The sequence below is a fragment of the Myripristis murdjan genome, chromosome 6 (genome assembly GCF_902150065.1).
Source record: "Myripristis murdjan chromosome 6, fMyrMur1.1, whole genome shotgun sequence".
Classification (NCBI taxonomy): domain Eukaryota; kingdom Metazoa; phylum Chordata; class Actinopteri; order Holocentriformes; family Holocentridae; genus Myripristis; species Myripristis murdjan.
Window position 1 is genome coordinate 13,860,508 of NC_043985.1, and position 26,971 is coordinate 13,887,478.

Consider the following 26,971-nt stretch of genomic DNA (forward strand, 5'->3'; position numbering starts at 1 on the left):
TGGTACAACAGTCTTTTTAAAAAAGACATTTTTATAGTGTGAAACCTGTGAAGTGGTGCTGATTGACTCAGAAGGGTCCTCTGGGGAAAGTTTCTGACATTTAAGCCAAATCAACAAGTAAGCTCTATGCATGGCTGAACAGTACAATTTTAAGCAGTTACTTGTATTTTCACTGTTGAACATAATTTGGTGTGCTGTTTTTCATTTTGATTGATTGTTTTTTTTTTTTCAAAAATAGTGGATGAAAAGGTAAATTTTTCAGATGCAGAATTTCCGAGTTATTGGAATCAAAGTTTGTCCCACTATGATCATGCCAGTATAACAATTTTCTTGAAAAAGAAAAAAAAAATAGTATTTGTTTACATTTGTTTTTGAATCTTTTTACTTGCAGAGTTTGAGAATTCACAGAGGTAGATGCTTGACCTTGTCATTGTTGAATCAAGATTTATTCTGAATAGACTAAATCTTGTTTGTGTTTAGATTATACATGTTTGCATTACATGTGAACACTCTAAGTGAAATGTGTTTAGTTTTTCATACATAATACAAATAAAGGTTGTATGGCCTTATAGTAAGTGAAATATTCTTTCTCCCTTATTTATATATCAGTCTTTTTTCTAAGAGCACTAAAAAACAACACATCATTATACATATAATATATATATATATATTTATTACAATCATCATTGATCTTATTTTTATATTCCAGTTTGTACATCTTTACAGATTATGATTTGTTTACAATAAAACATGACCCATAAATAGACCATTCAACCAGATCCTGTAATGCAATGTTCCTCAAGTTAGGGCTGCACAAGCCTGGAAGAAACCTATATAAAGAACCTGGGTCACACTCAGTATGTCTTTTAACTTTTGACACCCACTTGGAAAAATTACTTTGGACCAACTGCCAACAGTTCTATCTTAATGCCATTCTGCTACAAGGCATGTCATCAACTCAGGGGTATAAAAAATAGCCATTTTGTTTTTGAACTCTACAATATATACATTCATATCTGCAATGTTAAATAATCTGTTTATCTCTAAATGATGTTTTATAAATATGCAATACTCAAACACTTTCTTTGTTACTTTACTGACAGCTTGTACTGCTACAGAAGCATACACTTAGAATAAAGACTTGGTGTCTTTTACAAACACGTTAAATTGAGTGCTGTGTAAACATATACAGTACGTCCAGCTGGCAAGAATTTAAGCTTTTAATAGCAAGCAGGTTGTTTTGGCATTTCAAACAGTGGCAACAAGAGGCAGAGGCGAGTGGCAGAGCATTACCCAAAAGCTGATGATAAGAGAGTAATAAGTCTATGAAATAATGCAGTTCTTCCCCTTGTGCCCCTTCTTCTTTTTGGACTTAGTCCGTGTGCCATAAGGCGGAGAGGGCATGCCTGCCACAGGGCTGGGCAAGTCATCAGTGTAGTATTGTCTGTGAGGCCTGGGCTGGGGGATGGGCTGACCCAGGAAGAAACCCTCCTCCTCAGAGTCAGAGGAGGAAGAAGAACATGTGGAGCACCAGTCATCATCATCCCCGTACAGTCCCAGGAACCTCCCCATGGCTGGGCCCTGCAGGCCATAGTCTGACATGGCAGCAAGGTTGGTGTGGTCATGGGATAGCTGGCCATGGAAAGCCCCTTGGGGCCCCTTAGGGCCAAGGGCGTTCCCTCTGTGGTCCTCTTTGTAGTACATATGAGCCCTCTCCTTGGGCACCAGATGAAGAGCATTGTCAGAGCGAGACTTGCGACTGCGGCGCCTCCTATGATGGTGATGGTGGCGACCTGAACGAAGTTCCTGGTCTTGCTCCTCAAAGTGGTAAACTCTCCGTCGAGTCCGTTCGCTCATAGGGGGCTGGCGCACAGGCAAATTGCTATAATGGCTGTTGTCCACCACATCATCAGAGAACTTGACCTGCTGTGGCCTAGACTGGGAACGTGTCCTCCTGAGCACAGGGACATGGGGTGGTGTTGGTCTCTCCTCAGGGAGAGCAACCTCTTCTTCTTCCTCTTCTTGAACGTTGTCTTCAACCTCCTCTTCCTGCTCAGATACAAGGCTCTTGAGGGAATTGGCACTTCTGTGTAACATGGAGGAGTTGAGGGTTCCCATATTACTGTTTTTTTCACAGTCCTCTGTCTCAAGTTCATGGAAGTTTTGCAAGGAATATACCAGCGACCTGTCTTTACCTTCACCATCAACTGAGGCCCCTGAAAAAGGAGGAAGAAGAAGAATAGGAAAAAAAATGCATCAGGACTCAAAGACATGGATCAGTACAGTGTGTCCTAAAACAATCAATACCATCGCACAAAATATCAGTGACATTTCTAAGATTTGACTTCATCAGAAAGTGATGTCACTTCTACTCACCAGTGATGTTGGAAAGAGCCAGTGAGTCCATGGAGTCTCGGACACTCTGATCAGCCTTCTTGAACTCGTCAGTGATGCACTCTAAAGAGTCATTGTACCACTGTTGTTCCTCTCCTTGGAAGCCTCCTCCAGCCCCATGATCCATGTCCAGTTCCTGGATCTTTCTGCTGCTCGCTGGGCCAGGGTGGCTACCATAGGCTGAGTCCCCTAGCCCATCCTGTGACTGGGCCCAGTACATGTCAGCCTGGTACTTCTTACTGGCCAGACTCTGGCTCCCCCTTCCTCCACCACCTGCACTGCCCCCAGGTTTGGAGGAGTCCTGCTTAGTCTTTGCGTCTGTTTCAGTTATCCACACATCAGTGGGCCTCGAGTCATCAGCCTGCTGGAAGACCCCATGTTCCCCAAACTTAAGCAGCAGTTGAGTCATGTAGTCTTCATGCTCAGCCCACTCCTCCTCCTGATCCTCAGGCACCTCAGTCTCCTCAGCACGTCCCCTCCAGAAGCGTTCATCAGATAAGTTCATGTGAGCCAGCTTGTTGGTCAAGGTGTCATCAGCATTTCCGCTGAAGCCAGGAAATTTATAGTTGACAGAGGGTGAGAAGAGGAGTGACTGGCGGCACTGGTCAGCTGAGCGGCTGCTTTTGCCCATGCGCACACTGCGGCGGGACTCACGTGAGCGCGCTGATTGGAAGGCAGAGTCGGAGGAGTCAGAGGCATGGACATCTTCCCCCAGGCTGCAGGCTTTGGAGCAATAAATGCGGCCCTGACGCGGCAGGAAGGGACAGCCCAGAAGGGAGCTCTTACACTGGGCACAACTGAAGCAGCTCTCAGTGGCATGCCAGTGGAGCCCATCATAGGTCATCTGAGCATGATCCACACCTGGAAAAAGAGATACAGTTGGGATAAATATATAAATGGGTAACAGTCCTTAATGTGCTACTCTAAAATTATGTTAGACTACTATGGTGCCTAGCTACCAGCAAAAGATTCTATCATATTCGCGCAAAATATCAAACTGCCATAATGAATGCATTATTTTCTTGTGTCATAAACACTGCAGCTCTTTCTATTAACTGTGTCTGATATGCAGTATCTTACCAATGTGTTCTCCACAGGCTTCACAGTACTCTGCATAGAGAGACTCAAAGCAACCGCAGCAGTATGGCCTGCCGTCCTTCATGATATAGCGCTGGCCCCCCAAAATTGTCTCACATTCAAAACAGGAGAAGTGCTTCATGTGCCAATGCCGCCCCTCTGCCTCTGTGCACTCATCAGCAAAGATAATCTATGGACACAGATGCACAGTGGATGAGATGAAGGCCATATTTTACTTTCCTGTCATCTGTGTATGCAGTATTAATCACTGTTAATGGATTTATTGAAGTCAGTGGAGAAATGGGTGGATAAATGTCATTGCTATCACTGAGGAATTTTCTATTAAAGCCAAACCATAGGTCAGTACAGTAGATCTTTTTGAAAGGCCATAAACTGATGAAATGTTGTTTTCTACTATACTGTTTTCTCTCAGTTATTTCATGGCCTCACCTCATCACAGGCAGAGCAGCGAGGTTTCAGTAGCTCAGCATGGTGCCTTCCACAGTGGATCTTTCCATCCTGGTAGAAGTAGATCAAATCCACCAGCAGCTCACTACAAGTGGAGCAGGCAAAGCATGCTGGGTGCCAGCACATCCCAGGGCCGGCCCTGGAGGCAAACACTGCCATCTCTCCCCCACTGATGTTTTCGCCACACTGTAACATGCACATGTAAATGACATGATTTATGATAGCAAATGACACAATCCCTGAAACTGTGCATTAGCATTAGTCTTGTCACAATATACCAAAATAAACTTGTGGGTGTGTTATTTCACTTATAAACATTTAATTAGTTACACAACTGTGCAGACTAGGTTAAGTACCCTTTTCCTGATGAAATACTCAGTCTGACCCACTGAAACTAGGATGTCACAGGGTTGCTAAGTCCCTTTGCCCTGTTGATGGTAGGGCAAATGTGTGACCCATCTGTGTGTCAGTGTCAGTGTACAGTACATGAGCGTAGAACACATCTGTTGATAAAAAGAATTAGGGCCATGGGGTTGTCCAACTGCAGTGCCAGTCTGTCTGATTTGTTTTCTTTTCCTAACCTCGCTTTCTGTGGGGTCATGTAAGACAAGCCTGCTCAAATTGACGGCAGCGACTTGGTACAAGGCAGACTGGTGGAGAGGCAACCGCAAGGAGAGAAAACAAGCTTTATCTAGGAAGGAGAGAGGATTTCGGTCTTGTGGAGGGCTACAGCAGTGGGACTATGTTTTGACAAGGTTTAATGGTCACCCTTGGGATGCTCAATGACCATTGTAAATAGTGAGTGAAATGCTGTACTGAGCCATTGCAAACAACTCAGCAGAGAGGACATTTTACTCTGCATGGGGGCAAATCCAGCTTGTGTTTAGGGATGTCTTGCATAGTGTGGCCAATACTGAGCTCTGTAGTTTAGCTGTCCCTCTGGGTTTTAGTTGAAACGACTCTCCAGAGGACAGGCAGCAAAGCTGGTTTGCACTACTATGGTTCACAAAGGCTGTTAGATTTAAGGATTGGAATATGGGCCAGGTCCTCGACTTCAAACATACCTTAAAACAACTTTATACCTCAACTGCTCTCCCCCTCTCCGCTGAATAATTAAATTAACCGATGTGTATAAGTGATTACTGTTTTAAATGGTACATGAACATACATGCTCACAAACACTGTGCAGAAGATTGCGGGGCAGTAGTTTGAGCGTGCCCCTCCCCAGTGCTTCCTTCTTCCTCTGGACACTGAACATATGTAGCTCCTTCTTCTCCTCCTCACTAAGGGACTGGCAGTAACGTACCTGGGAAGAGGGGTGATTGGTTAGATATGAGTGAGCCACCTAAAAAAAAAATATTTACAGCTGCTAGGATGAGATTTGCATTTTGACAAGCTGAAATGACCTTTTAATATTACACTCACTGGAAAGGCTTGAATCCAATGGCAAAGCTGCCTGTCAGTCACCAATAAATGTTATGAACTTCATGTTAGGAACTTCACATAAGTATGGGAGATGGCAGAGTGCACACAGGAGCAAGCTGAACAAAGGAAACTTTTGACCCCAACTTGCCCTTCCCACACCCCCAACGCATGTCCACCCACAGTCCTTGATTGGGAAGCTCATTTTTACAACAGCCCTTTTTGATGTTTCCCAAAGTCTTAACAAGAGGGAAAGCAGACGTTTACACAAACAAGGCCTGTGTTTAGAGTGAAATCAAGAAGACGGGCAACAAAGGAGAAGAGACGTGGCTCGGGCTGCGGTGCCACTGCGGTGGTGGCATCACATAAAGCCTCTTTCAAGCAGCATCTCTCTCTCCTGCTGAGCCGTTCTCATAAAAACCACTGCTATGACAGGAATCCTGCCGGTGGGGGCTCCCAGCAAACATCATAAAATCATCAAGTCAAAAGTCACATTGTGCCCACACTAAAAGGGCTACAAGAGTGGGACAAAAATCCCCTAGTGTGATGTCAATATGAATGCCAAGCGCTCACATTAGTAGGATGGCATGGAGATGGTGATGCTGTTAACACTGTGGGTTTTAGTGTGCAGGGACAGACACAGCGACTCAAACAAAATGGAGGGTGAGGAGCAGCGCAGTAGTGGGAAGATGGGCGCCTGGACTTTTTCTATAACAATGGTTTAAATGACAGAGCAAGCTGGGATGAATTTTATGATGCTTGCATTTATACTTAGACACACACACACACACACACACACACACACACACACATACAAATACATTTTTCTTACTTCATTATCATGTGGTGGCAGTTGGTAAAGGAGTTGTTTGATTCTGAACTTCTCTCCTGGGCTGTTCACATAGGGCACCTTGTCCTCAGGAAGACAGGAAAAATATAACTGGACCTGGGAAGAGCATGGCATGCAGTAACAATATTAGGCACAGGAACACCCCATCTGACACTGGGTCAGTTTGGACACATTAAGACCAGGTGATACTTACAGAGTTTGGATGCACAGGCTGAATAACATTAACATTTTCTGCTATCTGTCAACAAAACCCACATAGCACCATTGTAGAGGCGAAAAAAAAAAAAAAAAAAAAAAAAAAAAGAAACAGGCCATTTTTATGAATTTGGTTAAGCGGAAAAGGTTCACATGAACCATTATAGGGAGAGAAGGTATCACAACACAAGGAACCATTAAAACTCACTCAAAATACATAAAAAAAAACATGGTCTGTTTTTCTAAATTCCTGAAAAGTTGAGCTTTTGAAGACACAAGTTTTCCATCCATCCAAAAGCAGCAATATATTTTATTTATTATCTTGGACAGTCCAATTGGTATTTTTGAACATGAACAACTCTTCCAAGAAACCAGAAGACCAAAGCACTAATGTATTATGAAACACAATCTGGAGTTGCTCCATTTAAAATGTATGGGAGACTGACTTTGTGGAATTACAGAGTGTTTTCTTGAGTTTTCAACCCCCCATATCAGCTTTATTTCATAGCAGCATGCAGTACAAACATATACTGTCAAAATAATAAATAAATAAATCTTAAATCTTAAATAAATCATAAATCTTTACTGAATAAGTCAGAAAGAAAAGTATGCTTACTCTGTTTGTAGGGAGTAATTTTCCTTTAAGTAAGCCAAGGAGGTATATGGGCTGGGCAAGGGGAGGATTTGTCATATGCTTGTCACTAAAGGGACAGGATAAAGCTGCCTGTCTTCAAGTGTCTCCACTTTGACCCTTGGGGCTGGCCATTAAGGGCTAACCTTTATGAGGGAGGGGTCATCACAGTGGGTCAGATAAAGAGGTGGGATGTGCTTGTCTCCTGAATTAGGGGATGCTTCCTGCTGCTTGGGCCGTCTAGAGGGGGGCAACAGCAATTTACTCTTACAATCAGCCCAACGTTTGCCCCCACCATAAATTATGCACATCTTCATGCCACTATTACCCCTCATCCAGCTCCCTGGGGGCTGGGGGACAGTCAGCCATCGCCAAGGCCTTATGTGTTTCTCCACTGTAATGATCACCCATAATACACGGCCCATTCAGGGCAATGGCTGCAGTAAAGGCATTACAGTTGACCCACACATTTACACACAAAAGGCCCTGCATGTTTGGGCTTTAGGGTTCTCTCGGTTGTTGCGACCCCCTTCTTTTACCCATCACCCGCTCAATGCTTCCATGTGTGTTGTTTAAAAGAGGGAGCAGTATGGAGAGACAGAGAGGAGGAGAGAGAAAAGCACAGAAAAAAAAGAAAAAGAAACTTTGTGAGCGCAGGAAAAACGGGGCCTCCTCTATTGACTTGGTAAAGTGCCACATCATGCTGGCTGCCCTGCGGACACATTTTAACAGCCCAGCCTGTGTGGAGCTCATGGTCTGTTAAAAGACAACCCCTTAAAGCCCGATCCAGAAACAGCAGGCTGAACCCGCTAGTCCTCGTTGAACAGATCTCTGATAATTACAAGTAAATAAAGATACACACATACTGCCTGTCAGTGTATGTCATGTACAGTCTGACGAGTTTGCCTCAAACAAAAGAACAAAGCAAAACTTTTATGAAATATGTTGTCTGTCCCATAGGTGTCATTATCCAGAGACGCTGGTTGGCATGTTATTCACTAATGTGCTGAACAGCATTTATCTGGGCCAGGGAAATGGGCTAGGAGAGAGCTAGAATCAGGTCAGGGCTGTTTTTATTCTCTATCAGGAGCATACACAATTACTTCACTGTGATAATTTTGGGAAATAATTATTTGTGAACAATAATGCCACATCCAAATTAAGCAGGCCCACTTACAATACAATAATACTTCAGCTCAGTTTAGCACTTTAGTGAACAACAACTTCATGTTTTTTGAGCAACAACACAAAGAATAATATAATATCTTGCTCACCTGTTCGGGCCTGAGGCCAGGTGGGACCCAGGCGTACTCCTCCAGGGCACAGCCCGAGTCATCATCAGAGGTGGAGCTGCGCTGGAAGCCAAAGGTCAGCTTACTGACTTTATGCTCCATCATCAAGTCTCGCTGGCGCGCCCCACCCTGGTGCCCAGCCGCTGACACTGCCGCACTCGCCAAGCTCATCAGACTCTCTTTTCACTGGATAGACGAAGGAGGCAGAGAATAGAAGGAAGACGGAGGGTTGTGTTGTAGAGGAAAGGAGGCAGCGAACAGATAGAGGGGAGATCGAAAGAGACAAGACCAAACCGTTAGTCAACAACGCATTACATCAACACATCCCTCACACAATGCTATCGTCACTCCATCTCATCCGGTCCTCTCTTTTCATTGCCATTCCCATCCATGTTAACCACCAGCTGACTCACACCATCGCTGCCTCTTTTATGTGGGCTAGAGCCCCCCTAAAAAGCCCATTATGGTATCTGAGCAAGCTTTTCTTGGATCTCCTCTGGTGATGAGCCTTCTACATAAAGACACTCATAAAGAGAACTATACCCTTTCACTGCCATTGTGGTGGTGTGTAACCCATGTGTCTTCCTCATGTGGCTTTTGGGGATATAGGGGCCATTAGGGAATTCCAGAAGCTTCATGAGGTGACGTCCTAACTCGTTTTAGTGACAATAACAAGCAATTAGCTACTCACGAATATACAGTTAATGCAGAGTTGCTTACATCTCCGCCCAGTCGCGTAGACCTCACATTCCTTTTGTATACGGTAAGTCGGTTTGCCGACTTACCGAGAGCTCTGCACTCAGAGAGCAACACCAGACATTGGCTGCTCACACTTCAAGGTTCCAGCTTATCTGCTGAGCACATGTCTGAGTGAGTAATCATTTTTGCCTGTTGAGGTGCTGCACTATGCAATGTCTCAAGAGGGGCCAACACATGGGATCTGATGCTGCCTTGGTCAGCGGAGCTTGAGGTCTGTATAAACACAAGCCTGGCCTTAGGGAAAACACAATCCCTGTGGATAAGACTGCCATATGGGGACTATCCACAAGTCTGGTCTCTCCCTTCATCTCTCTTCTCTTGTCTTTGGACTGTTTGTTTTCCAACCTGCTGCAGCAAATTTCTGATCAGCCTTTCATCTTTTGGATGGACAGACAGACAGGTGAAGGAAGCAGAGAGGTGGGTGGGTGTATGGGGTCGACTGATACTCAGTTGGACACTGACAATGGTATGGAGGGATGGACACAGGACAGGGAGATCAAAGACTGGCACAAAGTTGACCTAAATTGGTGTGTAGCTAGAGTTTGTGGAATGGAACTGATTGTCACTGGCATGTCACTGAAAACATAGAGCTAAAACCAAAACATGTTGTCACCGCTTGATCTAACAAAAACAACTTTTCCAAGCTGAAGTTTGAGGGTAATGTGAGTTTTTTTTGTCTTTTTTTTCTATGCAAAGATAAGGAAATGACACAGGATTCATAAGTTCAATTTTGATGATAAACTTTATCCCTTAGGGACATTTACAAATAACCATAAGTCACTGTCCAAAGCACTCATAAAACCCTAACTGTATTTCCTGATCCTGCTGAACGTCTTGCAGGACCAAGCAGACATGGAGATGATGAATGTGTGTCCAGTTGTGGTCATTTCTCACAGGCCAGGGGCTCTAACTGAGATCAAATGGGAGCCCAGCCAGCGTCCAGCAGCCTGGCCCTTACACCACCTCCCCCCAATCCTCCACCCCCTATGGCCAGCAAGGGCACGCAGGGCTGCAGGGAGACAGCTGAGAAAACCAGCCACACTTGACTGCAGCCTTTGAAGAACACAGGCGTGACAGTAGAGGGCCCGAAAATCTACACTCTCTCCTGGAATGTCATATATGCATAGCTCCCAGGGAGTGCGCAGCCCTCATGCGCACATAAAGAGGGAATGCACACATTTATGCTGAGGCAAATGTGGACGTGCATGTAGACACAGACTACTATAGGCTACTCTTAAATGCATATACACACACAGACATACACAGGCCATTAACACCCTGACAGAGGGCAGCTATATGCTCCTGTCCCCTGTTTCTAGTTTAGTGATGACTCTTTCTGAGATAGCAGCCTGCCAGGCCCCCCTGGGGAATGATTAACTGCCCCAAACACTGCCAGGCAGCTACTGGCTATTCATACCAACCCAACATCCCCAAGGACAAGCCCCCATGGCCTCACCACCATATCGCATGCCAACAACTGGCATGCCCTCCACGCACAAGCCTGCCAACTCCAGGACCTCGGGACATAAGCGTGATAGATAGTTGCGGTGGTCGAAGTGGATTCTAAGGCTTTTTCAGGATCCATAACGGCATTGTGCCACAAGTGTCAAGTCAGACAGTTTGGCTTATGACACCTCCCATTAAAACGCCTGTGATGTCCTGAACAATGGAGCCTTTGTCAGGGAATCAACTAAAGGCTTGTTCCTTCGAGAGCCTGTTTATCTCCATTTAAGTCTTTTTTTCTCCTGAAGATGTGGTGTGTTATTTCCTAACACATGACAGTTAAAGCCCTCAAACCCAGATAACCTGTCTTGAGACGAGAAAGCGGGGTGAGAAATAAGACAGTCTCTTGTTCTGCTCACATCTATTGACTTGCAAATGAGACCAAAATAACCTGCAAAAATGTGGCCTTGTTTGAGAGCAGCTTGAGTTTCACACGGGAGATAGCTAACTATAGGCAGGTCAGAGCCAAGAGACTGCGACTTCACTGCTTCATATTTTAACGGGCACACACTCACTCACGCGCTAGATTTGTTAGAAAGATGTTTGCTTTCACATGTTGGCAAGTCTGCTTGATGATGTTTCACACAGCCAAACCTGACTCAGAGGAATGTCGGGCTTGAGCCTCCGCCAGGCCCACAAAGAGAAATACAGGATGTACAGAACTTGGTGTTAGGAAAAGCCCCTCTCTCATACAGCCACATCTGCTAGCATGCTAATTTTCCCCTTGGATGTCCTGCAGTTCATTTCCTCTGACTTTGCCCAGAGCACTTCCTTCACGGTTTGAATGACAGAAGCACTGAGCCAACCAACTTAACCACGCTTACTGTCTTGCCAACTCACTGACTCATCACTTGTGCTGGCTTTTAAAAGTCTTCTCCTAACAAGGGACCTATGGTTTGTAAGGTGAGTTTTAAATTCCCCCTTCTCACTGTTCCCCTCCTCCTCCCCTGCCCTCCTCCCACACTAGCCAGACCCCTGCAGTCCTGAATGTTTAACAGCCCCTCTCTCTTTTGTAAAGGTGCTTGTTAACATGGCTTTGGGAACACTGGGCTTGCATATCTGACTGATCTGCCCACAGAGGGCCAGAGGGTGTGTGTGGGGGGGTGCAAGGGAAAAGGAATGGAGTGGTGGGGGCGCTGTCAAGATTGAGACTAAAATGGGGTAACTCTCATGTATGAAAATGTTAATGTGTCTTGTTCCACTAAAGAGAGGAAATTTAAGTCCAGGCAGGGGTGAAACAGTGACAGGGGGAGCCACAAGGTGTACATGCTTGCTTTGAATGGATTTCAGTGAATGAAAGGGGCTACACAGTCCCACCAGACTACATTTACAATGAATGAAGAGGCTATGTATTGTTTCATAGAAGAAACATGAACACAGTCTCATATGGTCTTGTCAAACAGAACAGATTATATGCCAAAAACAACATAACAAACTTGCTAAACTGCAGCTGAATGAGGGAAAAGAGCAAACTTGATCCATGTAGGACCAACACCAGCACTGATTTGTATCCACTATTAAAGAAATGTTGTACTGACCTGGCATCGTGTGCTCACTACATCTTGTCACTCAACACATTTGTGCAATACCAACCTCTCACAGGACCTCATATCCTGACTGATCAATAAATACAGTGGTCAGTGACATTTTTAAGGAGTATTCAACAAGACTTGAACCCGACCCCTGTAAATACAGACACTGGGGCCTTGGATTAACAGCCCTTGAGAGAGAGTGCACAGGAAAAATAAGCAGCTTCTGGTCTGAATTACTGTCTATATTCCTCTAGGAAGTGGATGATGGACATGCACACAACCCAACACAGTGCTCTCAGTCAGTTTGGACCGGCCCAACATGTTTGACTTGGCTCACGCAAGCCCAGGGATGTAGGATAGGCTCTACTTGAAGAGAAAACAAGATATTCTTTTCAAAGTCACTGGTTTCTTGAGTTTGAACTCTGACAAGTCTGTTTTTCTGTCAGACAAGATATTTCTCAACTTGAAAAATAAACAGCAATTCTAATCCCAGCGCACTCGTATCTTCAAATGACAGCTTGTCACCACCAACTGGCATTTTTTTATGTTGTGGCCCTTGTGAAAAGAGATCTGTGACAATCGTGACTGCAAAAAGTAATTACTAACTTCATTAAATTGAGAGGCAGCTCAGATTTGTCAGAAACAATTGGATCCTTGTGTAGTGTATACCTGCAGAAATCAGTGTTTACAGCCTACACTTCTAATTGAATTATCCTATAAGCCAACCTAGTATTTCACAACCATGAACAGAAATACACCACAGAGGATGTTCGTTCAAGGTATTTCTTTCCACAGAAGATTTAAGCCTAATTAGCTTGAAAATGCCTGGATTGAAATGCTGCTGGAAAATCCAAGAACCACTGACAAGAGAAGCAGAGAAGACTTTACTGTATGCAGTGCTGAGGTAGTAGACGGCTGTAGTTTGGCCAACTTGTGGAGCCTCCCTCTGTGGCTGAGGAGTGTTTTTCCAAGACCAAATGGATGAAACTGACATCCCCACAGAGCTCTGCTCTCAGAGAGACCACCTGCATGTGCTGGCTGCCCTGATCTACAACCTAACACACACACACGTGCTGCTGTCACACAGCTGACATCAAATGGGGGCACCCCGGTGGCTCACCTGGTACAGAGCGTGCCATGCATCAAGGATAAGTCCTTTCCACAGTGGCACAGGTTTGAAGCTGACCCAGGCCCTTTGCTGCATGTCATCCCCTCTCTCACCCCTGCCTTTGCTCTCTCTCTCTCTCTACTGTCACTAGCAAAGCAGAAAAAACTAAAAAAAAAAAAAACTGTCATCAAACACATTTGCCTCCAACTAGACTGAGCTGACCACCCGCAGTACAGTACAGCGGATCAAAAGTCAACTCTTTGAATGCTGGCACCCTTCAGACTGCCTTGAAAAAAAGAGAAATCCCTCTGAAGACAGACTTTCAGTTGAGTCTGGATCAGAAGTTGCACGGTGTTTCAAATTCCATCTATGTCTTACTGAATAATACTTCATGATGAGTTGTAGTATGTCTGTTCATGAATTATGAAATACCTCTGTGAATAATTAAAATACTCTTCCATTAAACTGAAGATATAGGACAAACTAAATCATCAGAAATATTTCATGAGTCTTCACTGAACAAATCTGCAGCACAGTGAAAGAGTCATATCAGATACAGAACCAAAAGACAGCTCACAGTTTTGGAGCTTGCAGAAGTTTTCTTTTTCAGCTGCTCTACAACCAAGTCACATGCTGTTGAAAACCAGATTACATCTACTCCAGTCGGTGTCCTTCAGCATATCCCAGCAGTCTTACCTCTGTGCAGGGGAAATCTCCTGAGGTGAGCTGGAAAAGGATCTTATCACCACTATATCCAGTCCTAGATTCTGCAGCAGGCTCTGGGCTCCATGTCTCCAGCCTGTCTGTCTCAGTATGCCTGATCCTTTGCGCTAAATCCAGGACACAGCAGCACACAGTCCTCTGTAGCTGAGCTGTCAGCACAGCAACAGCCCATATCAAAACTGAGACTGTAAAAATGTGTGCCTGTATGTGTGGAAGAGAGTGTTTTAGAGTGTGTGTTTGTGTGTGTGAAAATGGAAGAGCCCAACCAGATGGCCATCCCACTTCTGTTTCTCTCTCACCTCAACACCCCAGAGCCCACTACACCCCCCACCCGCCCCAGCCCAACCCTCTTCACCCCAATCCGGCCCCTTAACCTCAGACCAGCCAGTCAGGGCAGGGTACAGCAGAGCAAGGCGTCTCTTCTCCAGAGACCCTCCCTTTGTATTTAACACACGCTTCCAAATAAGAACCATCAGTAAAGGTGGGGGTCACCAGGAACTGCGCTTTAAGGAGCACATCAGTAACGCCAGAGCACATTTTGCCATACTGGCCGTCCCCATATCCACAGCAACTTTTGCATGACATTCTTCTGTCTCCGTACCTATCAGCAGCTCAAAGATGTGGGGAAGGTGGTGAGCGTTAATGTCAGACTTTGGTTTATCCGGTTTGTGCCTCTCTTCTAGCGTGATAAAATGTCAGCTACAAAGCCGGTTGCTAACTACAGCTTTTTAATTACAGTGTCAGCTTGAGTGAACAGAAGATGCGTTTTTTTTTTTCATCCCACAATGAAAAATGGCTCCCTACCATCTGCAACATTCTGGATCGGTCTCAAATAATCTTCACCCAACTGACCATTCCAGTTAGCAATGATGTCAGCAGTGACACCAGCTATCTGGTGACTCCACAGGCCTGTTAACATGAATCACAGACAAAAGCTCTATTCAGAACAAGTACTTCCATTAGGGAGCTGTATTATCAGCTTGTCTAAAAGAGAGTTAAAAACCTGTAACCTTCATCTCAACAAAAATATTTTGTTAATATTACTGTCAGTGCTCATGAAGTCACACAAAAAGCAAATGTGTAACTGATATTTGTCCAGTTTTCCCCGAGAATGAAATGGCCTTGTTACAGGTCTGTGCTGTAATGTAAGTATAAACAAACAGTTCCCATGTAGAGTCAGTGGGTTCACTTGAGCTTTACAGAAACAAGATCATATCCTGTTTAGACACGTTCAGGATAAGTTGCTTACAGAAGTCTTCATATGCAAACATGAAGAACCAGAATACTGTAAGTTTTGGGGGAAAAAAATTCCACTCACTATGAAGACCAACAGTAAATGGGATGAGGCTAAGATTGGTTAATATCCCAGCTGTCATATTTGGTTTTTGCATAATGAATATAAGAGCTTAGAATGAAATTGCACATGAAAAAAGTCTAGCAATTGTCAGTGGTCATCCAGAGGTGTTCAGTGAAACTCCCTGGAGAGGATGCACAGGACAGCTGACCTCTCCCTCTCCTTCACCTCTGAAGGAATTTAAAAAGGTGAAGCTGGTGCTTCTTATTGCCTCGGAAAACAAAAGCAACTAGTTCAGCTCAAACCCTTGAAAGTTGCATTTAAGTTGCAAGAGGACGTAATTGCCTCAGAAGGGTAAGTTTTCCTGTACAGGGTTAATACATTTTAAGACTGTGAAACAAAGTATTAGAACATTTTACTAGCAGGCAAGGAATCTATTAAACAGCTAGAATTGCCTTCTTTACTAACATTTTAGCAGATGTTTAATTTTGTAGAGATGACGCCTGAACACATGCATGCATGTGTGTGCATGTGTATGTGGGTGTGTGGACAAAGCCATTGTAGCAGCCAAGGCCAGGGAGGAGGGGAGCCTATTCACAGCAGGTCTCAGCACTAACCACAGGCCTTTGTGCTGGTCCAAAAGACTCAGCACCCTGTTCCATTAGCAAGTCTTAGAGGGGAGGGACAACACAGCATCCTGCCGAGGGGCAAGGGGGCATTCAAGAAAAGCAAAGATAGCAAATTAATCTGGACAAAAGTCACAGAGTCAATTCAACATTGTCAAGGTTGACAGAGGTGCAGCTAATTTGTGATCACAATGTTTAAATGGATGACATGTTGCTTTAATGTTGTATTTTGACACATTGGTATTGCAATGGAATAAGTTGTCCAAAATTCTTCTTCATTTCAAAGATTTGAAGAAAGTTGCCGAACAGGTTGAATAAGTTCAAAGAGGCAATCAACGTCTGACTGTAGCACTTGTGAATCACAAATCACAGACATGCAAATGCACATGATAAGAAACAATCCACCTTTGAAATGGCCTTTGACAATGAACTGAAGTTTGGACAACTGATGAAAGACAATGAGAACACTCTCAGGAATCCATGGATGAAGTTCATATCTTTGGTCTGTCACACCCAAACGAGAACACAAACGTCTAGCACAAGAAGAATGGCAATCATCCTGAAACTCTTTCTGACTGTACCTCTATTTTTAGAGAAAGCTCCTCTGGTTGCACAGTTCAAGGTTTGCCTCAGATATTTGAGAAATATAATGTTGGACAAGCCTTGCATCCCTGACCCTTGACCTAAGGCAGTGCCAGATGACCCATAAATCTATGGCCACAGGGCTTTACAGCCCATTCCCCTGTCATAGCCACAACGACCTGAACAGCGCCTCACACCTGGTCTGCACCTTCTCAGTGCTGTAAAAAACGCCTTGTGCTGTGCTGTGCTAGCCGCTAGGTACTCCATGACCAGCATGCCCTGACAATGACAGGACAGGGATGATCATCATCAGAACCAACGCCCCACGATAAAGCTGCATTCTTCTCTGGTCTGAACTCGTCCGTGAAAACGGGAGCCCATAAAATGAGGCCCTGATCAATAAATGCTGTGACAAATCCTTATCGGCACAGGATTGTGTAAGTAAGGACAGGAGACTGGCTTGAATTAATGCCCAGTATGAATCCATTTACACCAGTCAAATTTGGGTCCCAAGACATTTTGTAAACGGGTGTACCAAAGGGGTTAAAGGGAAGGTCAGTCTCTTCTATCCAACTCTGCGGTGTGTAGTAACCTACTGTCATTGATGGCCATCATTAAGAATAACACTTACTGTTGTGTGAGCTGCCTTATAAAAGTAGGCCTGTCTCAAGGCTTAAATGACTTGCCAACGGGTATTAGCAGGACACAGGCCCAACAAAAGCCCCAGTAATAAAGACCAATAAAAGCCTATCACTCTACTGTAACAACAATCCTTTTTACGCCTTGAAAGAGGGAGGAAAAGGTCAACTGGTGGAGCAGTCAGTGCATTGATATTGACTTAGCTAGATTGGCACTGACAAACTCAGGTCAGACGGTGGGCTTGTTAGCCCTATAACCCTCACATAACCTCTTTTACTGTTTCACTCTGACACATTGGAGGCAGCTGAGGGCAGAGCTTAGATCTAAACACAGTTTCTAACAAGAGACATTGGTATAAAAAAAGAAATATATTTTCACTTAAGAAACAAAATCCTGGAAGTCTTGCTTAATATAAATCTTTACGTAATGCAGACAAACCATGGACAAAAACAAAGACACTATCTTCGAAACAAAATAATTATTTATTAAGCTATGCTTCCAGGATTTTGTTTCTAAATGGACTTTTACCTGTCACACTAAAGAGCACCTGTTGTATGATCCACTAGAGCCATGCAGTGGTTCCTTCTGCCTTTGTAAAAATATTTTCACATGACTCTTGACCTTGCTCAAGATTGTGATTTATCAAAGCTCTGAAAAACATCGAAACAACCAAATAGTACCGAGAGTGGTTACAACGCTTTACTAAAAAGGGTCATTCCATGTCAAAAGTATCTGTTATCAAATTTTTTTACATTATTGGATTATAGTGTACAACAGTATTGAGTTATACAAACAACAGAACACATCTGGTAAGGAGATGATGTCAGTTTGAAAGGTCATGATTTCATTGAACCAGTTTATTAACTTTTTTCCCTCTACTAACTATTCTACTTGTGTGCTTGGCTGTATTTGATTTGCTATAACACAATCATGCCACACAATGCATGATGATGTAACTCAAGACGAATATCCAGATTCCATTGAGCTACCCCTGTACTGCATTACATAAATCGGCCTACATAACCCATCTTTGTTAAACAAAGCCAAGTGTCAGCAGACTTGCTGTTTCTTCGATTTAGTACACTGGTGTCTGAATGCTTTACCAAACATTGCTGAAATGTAGGATAGGGGCAGGTCATCGTATTTCACCCTCAATTTGACACCCTCTCACCTAGTTGTAAAGCGGAACCTCATTGGGAACAATGGGAAGTGGAGCGACAGAGCTCCTGGGGCTGTTACAGGGAGGAAGCCCCTTTATTTGAGGACACTATAACACAACAAAAGCCTGTGGCTGTCTACACACAGAGCAGACCAAGGATGAATGGCCTGGCTCTTACACTACACACTTGCACTGACAGAAGCACTAGATCAGCTAAGGGTAAATTGTCATGTGTGGTCTCAAACTGAAAGACTACAAACATAAAAGTTTAGCATTTCAACATCTTAAACCAATCCATTCAAACAGATATTCTGTATTTTGGCTATCTCATTTATTTTCCCAATGAATCCTGGAGTGGTTCTCCACTTAGCATTCATTGGGGGTATGTATATGTTTTCCATGCCCCTATGCTGCATCTCTAAGAGTTTGATCATTGTCTTCCTGTTGAAACAGCACCCTGTCAGTGTCCAGGTTCACAAGGTTATTCCTCGCTGCTCGACATTTCCTTTGACCTTTGACACCCCACTAGATTTTTAGCATATGACTCACTTTCAGAAAGTTTAACACTCATACCCCTCAACCTTGCACGCCACACATCTGGGCTTTTCTCCTCAGCTTCCCTTGGAGTTCAACAGTATATCCTTCACATAGTAAGAAAGTGATTTCCTGTGTGTTTCTCGCCCCAAGCTAAACGGGCACATGAATGAGACCGCCCTGTTCAAACAGGCGTGGCGCGGTTGTGACTGCTACGAACAAGTCGTTGCAGAAGATGAGGATGCAGTAAAAAAAAAAAAAAAAAAAAAGAGTTGGCAATTCCCACACGTGGAAGCATTTTCCCCGAGCCACACATCTTCAAAAGGCGAACCGTGGAATCCAACAATACTCTGAAACAGTTAAGAGCTGCTCAGTCAGGATCCCACTAATGATTAACATTCCTGGAGAAACACTCCGTTACAGTCTTTTAGAGTGCTCTAATTAAACACATGCTCCAGTGCCACAGCACAGAGGGAACACTGACGATTGAAAGTAGGGATGCTTCTTTCCAGCCTGGCTTAATTGGACACAATTTAAGTCATTAAGGTTGTAGTAAAAAAAAAAAAAAAAAAAAACAGCAGAAAGAGCAGAGCAGAGCCTCAATGATCTCCCCTATTTCCAAAGGCTTCTTTTAGCTCTGATGTTGGTGACCCTTTCACCTCCTCTCGTGTCTAACATTCAAATGTACAGAATAGAGATGACTAGAGAGCAACAAGACATCCTAAACGTCCTTTTATATTAGACTCAAAGCTGAGTGAGATGTCCAGCTTCGCACTTGTTGGACATGCCACTCCTGACTACTGGACTTGGTTTTCCTCACCTAATACTTAAGTCCAAAGTCAATGCCAAAATTTTTAAAATGATTCCAATACTTGTGTTTTTAATATCAGTAGTATTAATGCAACTTGATTGCTTCCTTTGTAACTCAGTGTTCTTATTCCAATGTAACCTATGTGTATGTTTAAATACTTGAAACACATTCAAAATTTCTGTTGACTGGTTAATACAAAGTTTGAAATAAAAGAAGTGTATGCTGAATGATCAAATCAGATATCAAGAATTGCATAATTACACTGGTATTGGTATCAACTACCAAATTTCAGTTTCAAGACATCCCCAGTTAAATCTGCTATTGTAGAACGCATAATGGGTGAATGAGTGTGTACAGTTACTTTAACAGCTTTATGAGACACCAGCAGTTTAGTTTGAAGATGGGGATGTGATACTGTGCAAAATCTCCTCAGTTAATTACCTTTGTTGACTGAAAACTCAGTCATGTGAACTGTGAGACACATGCTGCTATAAGGGCAAGGGGTGGGACACTAACTGTCGTGGGTGGGATAGGCGTGTGACATGGTGTGCATTTATGTGTGTGTGTGTGTGTGTGTGTGTGTGTGTGTGTATTTTCAGGTCTGGTTTGATCCTATTGAAGCCCCCAGGAAGTCTCAGTCAGTATAGCAGACACACAGGTCAGGCTTGGATCATTGGTGCCAGGGATCTGTTTGTGGGTGTGTGGGTGTGTGTGTGTGTGCGTGTGTGTATGTATGTGTCTGCACGGTATATGCGTGGAATGGAAAACAGGACACCAGTGGCTGCCTTATCACATCGCAAATTAAGGATACCGTTCTCCCAGTGCAGGGTTTATTCTTAGAAACCAAGCACACAATGCGTCTGTCCCTGTCAGCACGAGTCTGTTATTGTTGGAACAGCCAATACTGAGGTCAGTAATGACAGCAAAGGTATTTGAGTCAACATCACACTGGCTGGCATAATTAACCATGTGACAGAGCTGAGGTATACACTCTCTAAGTGAAAATACATCGTTTCCATAAAACTTAAGCTGAAATGCTGTAGAAATATATATATATATATATATATATATATATATATATCCTATTGAAGCCCCCAATAGGATATATATATATATATATATATATATATATATATATATATTTTTTTTTTTTTTTTTTTAAATCCATTTCGACTTAATCAAATATTTGCTGATTTCCATGACAGGACACAAAGAAACAAACATATATACATGCCCACATACAAACGCACACATTCACATAGAGATATACACATCTGGTGGGCTGCTGCTCTTGTTTTCTTTGGCAGCCAAGCCCCTAACAGGAAGACAGTGTGAGCATAGCAAACAAAAGCATGGCTCTTTGAACTGCCCTCTCACTAGGAGCTGCCGTGAAGGTTGTTGTAGCCAAACGAACTGTTTCTGCGTCAGCTCAGTGGGGCCATTGTGGGCCTCTGGGTGCTGCTGTGCAAGAAATGTCCTCATTTGGCCTTGGTCAATATTGACCCACCTGTGTGGTACCTTGCAGCTACCCATCTTCACTTTCAATGGATGACACATGTACACCTCCTCTGCATGCACAGATGCACAATAGTAGGGATTACAATATTGAAATAATGACTTTATTTCTCATTGTATTGCTACTTAACCAGGTGCACGTAGTAGTCCACAATGAGCTGACCTTCAATTCATTGATGACATAAAAGGAGGATTGAGGGATATACATGCTAGTTTGACTTTTGACTAAGACTGCTGAGAAAACATATGGCTGCTGGAAGATGCTTGACAGGAAGTCATTCAAGATGAGAGTTGCTGATTTAATCACAGAGAGCACACATGCACTGCATTATTTGTGGCCAAGCCCATACAGCACACCCCAATTTACCTTGGCTCAGTATCTTCTCTTGTTCATAATAAGTGCATACCTCACTCTGGTCATTAAAGAGTGAGCATCTTCATTGATTCTAACCATATAAGTGTCAGCAGGCAACATCTGTGGAGCAAATCCAATTTAATGCTTCACATGGAGGAGGAAGAGGTCAAGTGTTTCATTATGTAGGCAGTGTATGCATTTAAGTATATATCTGGTGGAATATAGAGCCCTATTCTAGGATGAAAGATCCTGTTAAGGAATTATCTTTGTGACAGAGAATAAGCCCGCATGAAAAAGCCCATGCACCACTGGAAGAGCTAAAGAAAGCAGAGTTTTTAATCTTTACCCAACAGAGCTAGAAGGGGAGACTATATTGATACATTGTTTACTGTTCTTGTTAATCGTCTTATGATTTATTTAGGAGTTACTTTAAGTGAGTTATTATAATTAATTCAACACTCAGTCTTTTGGGAACATGGCCAAACTCTTGTATGTGTACATTTGTTTGAAAACCTGATTAAGCACACAGCGAAATATGACTGGATCAAAGTTTTAATGAGGAAATGCCCCACCACCACCACCACCCAAAAAAAAAAAAAAAAACTGATTTAAAGAGAAAGGTTCTGGCAGGCATCCAGCAACTGTCCCCAGTCAGTAACCTTTTTGAAAAATCTCAGGAAATACCTTTGTTGTACGCACAAAACCCCTTGCCTAGCAGAGTCCATTTTTAAATCCCTCTGACCTTTTCCATATCATCCATTCTGGCTGACTCCACCCCTCTGACAATACCAACAGCGCTGGAAGAACAAGAGCCACAGGAAGGGGGGGAAGGGGGGTGTTTTGCATATTTCTAGGCAGGGGTCCGGAAAGCTTTAACTCAATCCCCTGTAGTGGGCCAGGGAAATGAGCTGCACTTTTTAATGACTATCTCAGGGCAAAAGGCAATTTTGCTTCTCGCCCTATGATGCTGTGATTGCTTGGATGGATTCCTATAGATGGAGAGGACAGAGGGAAAAACATGCCCTTCTGCAGGCACGCCTGTCTGTGTCAGGTTGGGTCAGACCAACTTTCCAAAACCTCCATCACCAAGGCCACTGCTGCTGATACATGGCATGTTTATATCTGTTATGCCCCTTTATCAAAGACAGACATGCTGATAATAACTGCACATGCAAAGAACTGCACCATGGTTGTTATGCAGTATCCCTTTAGAGCGGCGCATCATGCCTATACATGGGACCGATAATGAAACATGTGTGTTGTGTATGACTTTCATCATCGTGGTGGTCTGATGGTTACCCCCGCAATTATACCGTGCGGTTACCAGAGATCTGCTGGGGCATTAAACTCCAGTGTATGAGCCAAACCCGTTTTCTTCCAACATCATCCTGCAACTCCTAATAAACAGAGTTGTGCCTGGAAGCGCTAAATCACTAACTACCTTTAATCACTTTAGAATAATGCTTAGCATGTGGGTTCAATGTGTGCCACTGCTCCAGGCAGATCCCACTGACTCGCATACATGTTGCAGTTTGAAAGCTGCAGAGGGGGAAACTTAACCCCGTGGAAAACACAAAGTTAGGATTTCGCCTATAGACAGCAGCAGTAGTTTTTTCCTTTCTCACCAACTGTCTTGCAACAGCGGCCTAAAATTGACCAACTAGGCCGCCGTCCATTTAGTAAGGCCCAATGACCATGGACCCAGGGACCACCTGCGTTTAAACCAGCCACATTTCATATAGCCTCCTGCCAACCTACCACAAACAGTTTACAGTCAATGGGCCCTGCTCTCTGGAGTTTGTCTATGGCAGCCCAACTCCATGCCACATCTCCCTATCCCGGGCCATGAAAGACTGGCCTTTTCTGACAGCTCCTTACAACACAGAGCCCTGTCCAGCGCTGCTTTTAGCCCTGCTGCGGCGAGCTGGACCACGTCTGGGGATAAAAGACTGCCAGAGTGTTTGGCTTGCAGGCGATTTACTCGGACGCAAGGGTGATTCATTCTGGCTCTGCACAAACAGGCCTCTGTGTACATTTCACTGGTACTGGGCTTTTAAATCAACAGTGGGAAACATATACACACTGGCACTGGGACTTACATTCTGCTCATTCACACCCGGGCGGGTGTCTGCCACACACACACACATACACTGTCACACACTTAGAGGCCCTCAAACACAGGGACACATAGGTGAACACTTTGTCTCCGTCTGTCTGTCTCTCTCAGGCACAATGCACGCACACGCTTACACATACACACACAAGCACACACACCATGACATGGCCGACTGTTTATGTCTGAGCCTGCCTTCATGTCTGTGATCTGTCTCTGGCTCCACACACCTCTTGCTGTGCAGGGACTCACATATGCAATGGCACACAAGCGTGCTAATGTTATAGAGCCAGCCTCTCTAGTTAAAAGCTGCATTATGAGGTGCTCATAAGGAAAAGCAGGTCTATCTGCCACTTAGGTCCAAATCCTAGACAATCTTCAACAATGCACTTTGGTACTAAAATAAACCATCAGCATAGTCTGCATTTATTGATCTGGCACTCATCAACACTAAGTTAGCCAGGGACTTAGAACTATTTCAACTGCTGTGACAGCTGTGTCAAAAAAAAAAAAAAATGATAAAGGCAACTATTTTAATTCTGTCTTGAACTCTGGAACAAACTGTTGTAAAAGGTTTTTGATTCTATTCATGGCATCTTTTATTTCACTTTAAGGCTTTGGAAATACAACATGCACTAGCTTTGTGTGACATTTGGAGCTGCTCAAAAACCTCCTCAGACCTCTTGTAAATCATTTAGTCTATAAATAACTTAATATTTGCAACAGAGGATTTACACCCGCAGCAGATCATTGAAAGTAAGCCCGGTTCACATGTCTCCCAGCACATGCCTTGCCTGCTAGATCATCTAAACATTAAATAACAGAGCTGTGAAGTATAGGACACAGATTTCAGGAGATATCTGATGATACATGCAAAAGAAGAAGACATCTGTATTCTTCAATTACAGATGATATGACAAAACAGAGGTTGCGTTATTTTATTGCTTACTGGATCACAGATGTGCATGTCCTCATTTAGGTTTATGCACTGCCTGAGGTAATACAGAATCTCAATTCAAGTGAAGAGCAGTCACGCATCATACAGTTTTTGTTCCTTGGCATAAAACATCATCATAAATTTTCTGATTTTGGATGAAAATGTAGAATAGGCCATGCTGCAGAGCCAATGCTTAGTTATTAGTTTCTCTTGCTCCAAAGCAGTGAGCCTCTCCTCTAGCCACTAGGTGACACCACCACCTTGATTTCTGTGCTCAGCCTCCATGCATCTCTTGTTCCCAAGACACACATTCATGCTGAGTTGTCTTTAATATTTTTTACCGGCTAGGGACACATGGAAAAAATATCCACGAAAGAATGTATGAAAATAGCAGAAGCAGAAATGGGACTACTAGACCATTGTTTTTGCTAATTTTCTCCTTGCGAGTTATATCTTGAGCAGGCACTGAAAAAGATGCAAAACAGCAATTCAGCTGCCCAAAAAACCCAAAAGATCAGTGCACCTGGCTATAATTCCATTTATCTAAATCCAGTGAAGACCTTCATTTCAATTGGAATGCAGTGACTCCACACCACAAGCTCCATAAACCATCGATTTCATGTGTCCAAACTGCTGAAAACACCATGTGTGTATTCTGTCCGGACCTATGTGGTCTCTCTCACCTCTCAGAGCTGACGGGCTTAGAGCTGAGCTGATTTGGGATCAGCAGAGCTCAGTGTTTTTCTCAGCTGCGGCTACAGCACCAGATTCCAGGCCAGTCTGCCTCTGCGTTCTTGTGCTACGACTGAGCCAAGTGGGTCTGTCACACTGTAAGCACCCCCGAGAGCATGCACAGGACTTACTGGCTTATGTTGATGTTTACTGTCCTCTGCTGAGAGCAAATATTATTTTAGAGAGCACTAGTTAAATATAACAGCAACTGCTCTCCCATGACTTGAAGGTTTAGTTCTTCTATCACAGCTGAGCATGGAAATATTTAGAACTTAAGGGTGTGTCATTATTCTCAAAAGGAAGTATCTTTATGGCATGTTTAGCTCTGCAGCTCCATAAGCAGTGATGAATTCACTCAAACAGCTTGCAGGGATAGAGCCCAGGGCTGCACTGCAAAAAAAAAAAAAAAAAAAAAAAAAAAAAAAAAACATCTCAACAACTCATATAGTCTAATATTCATATTTAACATCTTTTATAGAAATATCTGCCACTGGGATGAGATAATTCCACTTGTTCCCACTGCAGTTTCAGGGATTTTCGAGAAACTCCAGTCAACAGCTTGACACACGTCAAAAAAAAAAAAAACCTATCATTAAAATGAATCGTGATTCAAGAATATTATCGAAATCAGTCGTTTTGCATTGGAAATAGATTGAATTAGGCTTTTTCCTCCCTTGTTTCGCAATGAGCACCGCTTTAAAATTGGACTGAATAACTTTTTTTTTTCCTTAGCGGGCTCACTTTTTGGTAAATCCCGGTCGCACCTTATCCATCATAGTTAGAACTACAGCAAGTGAGAGTGAAAATAGAGTGACTTCTCATACTGTATGTGCGTGCTGCTGTGTCCGACCACATTCTCTCTCACTCATCAGGACTCTTGAGCTCTACAGAGCCCTACAGAGGGGAACGGGATGGCGGGCAGACAGCGGTCACGGAGCGCAGACCAGTTGTCACCAAAGTGACAGGCGACAGCTGAGTCCATACATCTGGAGGCCCCGGGGGGCTCCACACTCCCACACGCCCCACGTCTCTGACCACGTTTTGTTTTTTTGTTTTTTGTTAATGAGGTTTTTCAGGCTGTACTCGAAGGGAAAGGGAAAGTATTTCTTTGGAGATGTTGCTGCGTAAAAACGCAAACCCTCAGCGTAAACCAGGGATGTAGTGGAGAGCAAACCCGGTTTTCTCACTTTTTGGGTCAATGCAAATCTTTATGAAGGGAACTGATATCGTATGTATATTGTGTAAAGTTGATGTAACTTATATGAAGACAGGGCAGTAACATTTTTTGTCGGTTGTAGGTCAAATTGTGCACATTTTTATCTTATTCTAGGCTATTGCACAGGCTGCGTGGGAGCATTTTATAGCGTAATTTGATTAGAAAATAAAGTGAACTGAAATCTCACACAAATCATACATTGTACAGTTAAATTCAATCATCTGGAAGCTGTCCAAACTGTAAAGTTGCCTAATGTCAAACAACAGCCGTTAAAATAAAAATACACAAAATGATTTTGCTCACCCCCAAAGTGTTCAGTCGTAGTAAACAGGGTATCCAGAACCAATACTCCAGAAGTGCGAAAAACGATGAACGCTGCGTCTCATTGGCATAAGATGAAAAGTCCAGGGAGGGTGCACCACTGTGCCACAAAGCTGTACCAAGACCTGCGCCAAGAGATAAGCTTATACCGCTGATATTGGCTGCATTGGAGGCGAGCGCAGA

At 43.6% G+C, this 26,971-nt stretch overlaps 1 protein-coding gene across 3 annotated transcripts; it reads right to left on the reverse strand.

The window, feature by feature from the left end:
* Window positions 1-465: 465 nt before the first annotated feature.
* Window positions 466-26,971, reverse strand: prickle1a (prickle homolog 1a). Of its 3 annotated transcripts, none has more exons than XM_030053155.1 (8): window positions 26,771-26,971; window positions 8,312-8,515; window positions 6,194-6,307; window positions 5,108-5,245; window positions 3,922-4,125; window positions 3,475-3,661; window positions 2,377-3,255; window positions 1,324-2,216 (listed from the first exon to the last, which is right to left on the reverse strand). In XM_030053155.1, exons 2-8 carry the CDS (start codon window positions 8,498-8,500, stop codon window positions 1,324-1,326), a joined length of 2,604 nt encoding a protein of 867 aa, XP_029909015.1. In that variant the 5' UTR covers window positions 8,501-8,515; window positions 26,771-26,971. The 3 variants fall into 3 exon arrangements, with proteins under 3 accessions (XP_029909017.1, XP_029909015.1, XP_029909016.1); XM_030053156.1 differs by lacking the exon at window positions 26,771-26,971 and adding an exon at window positions 13,928-14,202; XM_030053157.1 differs by lacking the exon at window positions 26,771-26,971 and having other exon boundaries at window positions 466-2,216; window positions 8,312-8,500.

What these genes read in the sequence shown, in the direction of transcription:
- prickle1a (XM_030053157.1), bottom strand. Translation starts at nt 8,500, where the DNA reads ATGAGCTTGGCGAGTGCGGCAGTGTCAGCGGCTGGGCACCAGGGTGGG. An exon ending in TGCACAGTGTTTGTGAGCAT is followed by an intron (nt 4,126 to 5,107) that starts GTATGTTCATGT and finishes TGCATGTTACAG; the next exon opens with TGTGGCGAAAACATCAGTGG. An exon ending in GGCTCTTTCCAACATCACTG is followed by an intron (nt 2,217 to 2,376) that starts GTGAGTAGAAGT and finishes CTCCTTTTTCAG; the next exon opens with GGGCCTCAGTTGATGGTGAA.